The 6,190-nt window shown below is 47.5% G+C and overlaps 1 protein-coding gene across 1 annotated transcript; it reads right to left on the reverse strand.

Moving 5' to 3' along the window:
* Positions 1 to 235: 235 nt before the first annotated feature.
* On the reverse strand, positions 236 to 1,270 carry LOC102871320 (sphingosine 1-phosphate receptor 2-like). Its single transcript, XM_006884900.1, has one exon. The coding sequence runs from the start codon at positions 1,268 to 1,270 to the stop codon at positions 236 to 238; it is 1,035 nt and encodes a 344-aa protein (XP_006884962.1).
* Between the last annotated feature and the right edge of the window lie 4,920 nt (positions 1,271 to 6,190).

Consider the following 6,190-nt stretch of genomic DNA (forward strand, 5'->3'; position numbering starts at 1 on the left):
CCCAGGACACCGCAGGATCCAATTCTAATGGGTCCCACTGGCCACTGGTGCGGGCCTCCCTGTGGCAGCTAGTTCTGCCTCCAACAGATGTTTGCCTTGGCCAAACCAGCTGTGCAATGTCAATACCGCCCAGGCCCCAGGAGTGGGGCACCCCACCAGGCAGCCCCTCTTATCATAATGTCCGAGGCCATCTAGTGCCTCTCCACTCTGGCCTGGTTGGTGGCCCATCGATCCCTCAGACTCCCGTGTTGCCTTCCAAAAAAGTGGGCAATGAGGGCATGTGGGTGCCCCTCTCCAGGGAGCTGGAGCTGCGCAGGGCCAAGAGGCGGTGGCCCGGCGTCCCATCCCGACGTCCCTGCACCCCCGCCGCCCCCCGCCAGCACTTGAGGGGCCACAGCACCTCCTGCTGCAGGTCCCGGCTGTGCCACGTGTAGATGACGGGGTTGAGCAGCGAGTTGAGGGTGGCGAAGGTGAAGAAGTAGTGGGCTTTGTAGAGGACAGGACAGGAGCGGCCGGTGCAGGCATAGTCCCGGAGGAGGATGCTAAGGGCGCGAAGCCAGCAGGCAGTGAAGACGCCCAGCACGATGGTGACCGTCTTGAGCAGGGCCAGCGTCTGCGGGGCAGCCATGTAGGCGTGGCTCGAGCGGACAACGCAGTAGATGCGGATGGACAGGACCACGATGGCCAACAGGCTGACGGAGAAGATGGTGACCACGCAGAGCACGTAGTGTTCGGCGTAGAGCGGCAGGACGGTGGAGCAGGAGCCCTGGTGGCCCAGGCAGTTCCAGCCGAGGATGGGCAGGCCGCCCAGGGCCAGCGAGATGAGCCAGGAGGCCGCGATGAGCAGTAGCAGGCGGCAGCTCTTGTTGCTGCCGTACAGCTTGACCTTGGCAATGGCCACGTGCCGCTCGATGGCGATGGCCAGGAGGCTGAAGACGGAGGCGGAGAGCGTGACGAAGGCCAAGCCCTCGCAGGAGAACCACTGCACGCGCGTCAGCCCCAGCGTGACCGGGCTGGACAGCAAGGTGTTGGCGAGGAAGGCCACACCTGCCAGGAGCTGGGAGGCGGCCAGGTTACCCAGGAACAGGTGCATGGCTGAGCGGAACTTGCTGGTACGAGGCACTGCGATGATGGCGCAGCAGAGGAGGATGATGACGGTGGGGGCCGCCTGGCGGGACGGGATCTCCTGCGTGTCCGGCGTCTCCTTTGTGTATTTGTAGTGCTCCAGGACCTTGCTGGGGCTCAGGTACTCCGAGTAGGTACCGCCCATGGTGGGGCTCCGTGGCGGGCTAGGGCCATGGGGCTGTCAGAGCTGCCTAGGCCCAGGTTTCTGCCCTGGCGGGGGCGGCCTCAGCATCTGCGTCCCAGGGGGGCAGGACTTGCCCTCCAGGTTCAGCTGCGTCCCGGGGCTGAGGACCAGGGACTGGAAGGGGGGCGAGGGGAGGAGCGTGGAGAGAGTCACCGTCTCGGCCCTCAGCTCGCCCTGCCCTCCTCTCCGCCCCTTTCCCGAACCTTCAGTCTTTTAATTGCCCAGAAGTATGTTGTTCTCTACATCTGGCCACAGTATGAAGGTAATATCTCTTGGACTAGTTGTACTATATCTTAGGAAATACAGATAACTGGCCAAGAATTCGAAGGACGTGTAACAGAGTATCTGCTAAACTCCGGATAACACCTCAAAGTACTACTTCTCCAAGAAGACTTACTTTATTACAGTACAGACTTTAGAGAAATTATGTTGCTATGCTTGAAGCTGATAAGACAATGGATTCTAGTTCAATTTTCTGAACATGAATATGTTTGATGTAAGTGGTTCATTGAATCCAGGTGCTTAAGTGTTAGATGATTTTGGGGTGTGATAAGTATAGGGTGGATGATGGCTGCTAAGAATTGAGCTTGGATTCTGTGTCAAATGGCACACATTTGGATAGAAATAATAAATTACACAACTAAATGTAGCTGAAAGATTAAGGAATTACAATACTTATCAAAGTTGTCAGACTGTGGTTAATTCAGCAACTGGAGATGTTCCTCTTTCTGTGGTACTCCATGTGGTTGTAAGGTGGTTTTAACTCCGCAAAATTGGCACTTGTCAAAGAAAGAGAAGAAGGTTTACTGAGTCTCCAGACATCTCTTTTATCAGGGAGAAAACCTTTCCCAGTATAGGCTCACTGCCATCACAAATACTGCCAAAATTCTAATGGTCAAATAGAATAAAAATCTATTTCTTGCTCATGTCATAACAAGAAGAAAAACAACAGGAAAAAAACATGGCTGTTGAGTTGATTACAACTCAAAGCAACCTCATAGGATAAAGTAGAATTGCCCCATAGGGTTTCCAATACTGTGAATTTTTAGGGGAGCGGACTGCATATATTTGTCATCAGAGCACTTGGTGGAGTCAGCAGCTGCCCTTTAAGTTGGGAGCTGAACCTTTAGTCACTGAACTACAAGTGCTTCTTGTTCGTATTATGGTGATAATGCAGGTTGTCTGGGGTGGGAAGGATGTTGTTTGGTCCATGCAGACACACTTGGGGACTCTGGCTACTTCTGTGTAGTTGTTGTTGTTGTTATGTGCCATCGAGTCGCCTGCGACTCATAGCGACCCTATGTACAACAGCCCTAAACTCCGCTCTGTCCTGTGCCAATCGCACTGTCTCTGACACTCCCATCCCAATTATCCCAGTCACTGAATCAATCCACCTCATAGAGGGCCTTCCTCTCCTGCGCCGTCCCTCCACCCTCCCAAGCATGATGTCCCTCTCTAAGGACCGGTCTCTCCTCACAACATGTCCAAAGTAAGTTAGATGGAGCCTCAGAATCCTTGCCTCCAAGGAGCCACCCGGTTTAACCCTCTCCAGGACAAATCTGTTTGTTTTCCTAGCAGTCCATGGTATTTTCAATATGCTTCTCTAGTGTAGTAGCTACAGTAAACCCTGTTGTTGTCGAGTGCCATTGAGTCAATTTTGACTCATAGTGACCTCATGTGATGGTGTAGAATCACTCCACAGAGTTTTCTTGGCTATAAACTTTATAATAGATTGCCAGGTCTTATGCATAAATGAAGTCAAAGTTCAAACTTCCAGTTACCAGCAAAGTGCTTAGCCATTGCACTACTAGACTCCTTCAGCATCCCGTAGGTTCTCTGACTAATTTACTGAATCCTCTTAGAGACCTTTGAAGTCTAGCTAGAGCCTCACAGGCTGGAAACCTACTCCATGGGGGTTAGTAATCAGGTAGCTGGGTCAAGAAGGCATGAGAGGGTGGTAGCAGGTGATAGAGCTGCCTAGAATAGGACGATATTCTTAGAAAACCTCACCTTGTTCGGAGTGACACCCAAAGCTTACTCAACAGAGTTGGAGCTCTATCTTGGATCTAGAGTATCCGAGGCCACAGGACTCAAGCACAGGAAAGAAGGCAGAGCTTTCTAAATTAGTCTGAGCTAAGAAACAGCCTGAGAGAAATACAGAACAGCTAGGAAAGTGGGATAGAAAGAGTAAGAAAATAGGAGAACTAGTCACAGTGGGTGAGAGAAACATCTTTCTGATGGATCTATAACAGATAGAGAACAGAATTACCTCTAGGGACATGTTGGATGCCTGCATGTCCTAGGGATGACTCGGTTTTGCCAAAACAATATTACTAGTTATTGTGCTGTTGTTGTTAAGTGCCATCGAGTCCAGTACTCATAGCAACCCTATGAACAAAAGATCTGAACCCAGTCCTGTCCTGCACCATCCTCACACTTCTTGACACACAAGAGCCCATTGCAGCAGTTGCAATGTCAGTCCACCTGGTTGAAGGTCTTTTTCTCCTTTGCTGACGCTCCACCCTTCCAAAGGGTGTTATTCTCCAAGAAATAACATCTCCTAGCAACATATCCAAAGTATATGAGCCGAAGCTTCATCATTCTTGGCTCTAAAGAGCACTCCAGCTGCACCCTCTCATTCTCTTGGCCATCCATAGGATATTCAGTGTTCTTCTCCAACACCACAGCTCAAAGGTGTTAATTATTTTCTGTAATCCTTATTCACTCTCCAGGTCTTGGATGCATAGCTAGTAATTGGAAAGATTATGGCCTGAATCAGATGCACCTTAGTCCTCAAACTGACATCACTACCCCTTAATAATTTGGAAAGGTCTCTAACAGCAGATGTTCCCTGTGCAGTGTATCTCCCTATTTCCTGACTGCTCCTATCAAAAGTGTAAATTGTGGATCCACACAAGATAAAGCTGTTGACAGTCTCAATCTCTTCTCCATCCATTATGACACTGCCTATTGCTCCAGTGGTAAGAATCTTTGTTTTATTGATATTGAAACACAATCCATACTGAAGGCTGCATTCCTTGATCATCTGCAACAAATGCCTCAAGTCCTCCTCACTTTTAGCAAGCAAGGTTATGTCACCTGCATAACACAGGTTATTGATAAGTCTCCCCCCAATCTTGATGCCACACTCCTCTTCATAGAGTCCAGCTTCTCAAATAATTTGCCGAGCATATAGATTGTAACACTGAATTAATTTTGCTACTGTTAATTGTCTAGATTCTATAATTTTCTTTGTATTTAATGTGTAAATCTGTTTTGGTTTTGCAGTAGCCATCAGAGCCACTCACGTATATCCAGTTTCCTCTCCTTAGGACACAATGAAGAGCTCTGGGGATGCAGTGGTTAATTAGCATATAGTTCCCATTTCCACAAGACCTAAGTGAAGACATGAACAGGAAAGGATAAAATAATTTTCCACCTCTTACCAGCAGAGGGACTCAGACAACAGCTCATCTTGGGGTAAAAACTCACACTGGAAATGGTTAGTCCATACAGAGTTGTACTACTAACTCAAAGTCACTTCTTTCTGATGTTTCAAATTCACCAGCAGCTCCACAGAAGAAAGATGATCAATGGAGGGTCAGCTATGACTTGATTCTGAAGCAAAGGCAATGGATTGAGTTGGACCGGAGTTGTTACTGGTGGTGCAAAAAAGGTTATCACACTCTGCTGCTGACTGAAAGGTTAGATGTTTGAGTTCATCCAGAGGTACCTCACAAAAAAAAAAAAAAGAAAACAAAGGTTTGGAAATATACTTCCTAAAAATCAGATATTAAAAACTCCTCAGAACAATTCTACTGTTACGCATGTAAATACAAATGAGTTCTTGATGAGTGAAAATGTACTTGACAGCGGCTAGTAAAACTGATAGAATAAGCTGTGTTTCAAAGAGATCTTTGAGTTGCCTCTCAGAGTTGTTTAATTTTGTTTTCAATTCAATGATGATAAAAAAATTAATATAAGCATTTTCTGGATCATGTAGATAATTACCTAATGCTGATTTCATTGCCCACATTTGCCTTTGCATTTATGATTGTGTCAGTAACAATTAGCACTACCATAATTGACGTAGTCTAGTGAGAAGAGAAGAACAGAGGGGAAATGAGAACGTAAATGGTGCGTTCCTGCCAAGTGAAAACCAAATGACTACACAGAAGTCAGTGTGACTACGCAGAACAGGCCATGGTTATTGGGAGAATTACCGGGTGTCACAGGACACACAGACTGGCCAAACTCGAACGACTTGTTGAACACAACCATGTCCTCATGATGATTCCGTTATATCAAAGTAATATTAACTGTAATATTGAATTAATTTTGCTCTTTAATTGTCTAGAACCTATCATTTTCTTTGTACTTAATCTGAAAATGTATTCACTTTACGGTGGGCCATCTGGGCGCCTCATTTATATCCAGTTTCCTCTCCTTCTGGACACATTCTGGGGAGCTCTCACGGTGCAGTGCTTAATAGCTCCACTGTTACCTGAAAGGTCAGCAGTTCAAAATCACTCTCTGTTCCAAGGGAGAAATATGTAACAGCATCGTGCTTCCTTGAAGATTAGACCCTCAGAAATCCTATGGAACAGCAGGACGGAGTCAGCATCTACTCAGTGGCAGTGGGGATGGGACATGCAGGGCAGGATGCACTATGACATTTCCTTCTACCAAGAGGGCATCATTAGTTCTAGCCCAGGGCCATGAGTAGGAAGTGCTGGATGTCACCATGAACCAGAGTCTTTAGTTGCAGTATGATTTCCTCTAGGGCTCTCTTCTCCTCTAGCAACATCTGAGATTGAGCCTTTGATGTAATGATTAGTTGTTCCAGACCTCCACCTTTCGCTGTGCCTGGGAGGAAGAGCT

This window comes from Elephantulus edwardii, unplaced genomic scaffold (genome assembly GCF_000299155.1).
Source record: "Elephantulus edwardii isolate Elephantulus edwardi_28Jun2011 unplaced genomic scaffold, EleEdw1.0 scaffold00038, whole genome shotgun sequence".
Lineage (NCBI taxonomy): Eukaryota > Metazoa > Chordata > Mammalia > Macroscelidea > Macroscelididae > Elephantulus > Elephantulus edwardii.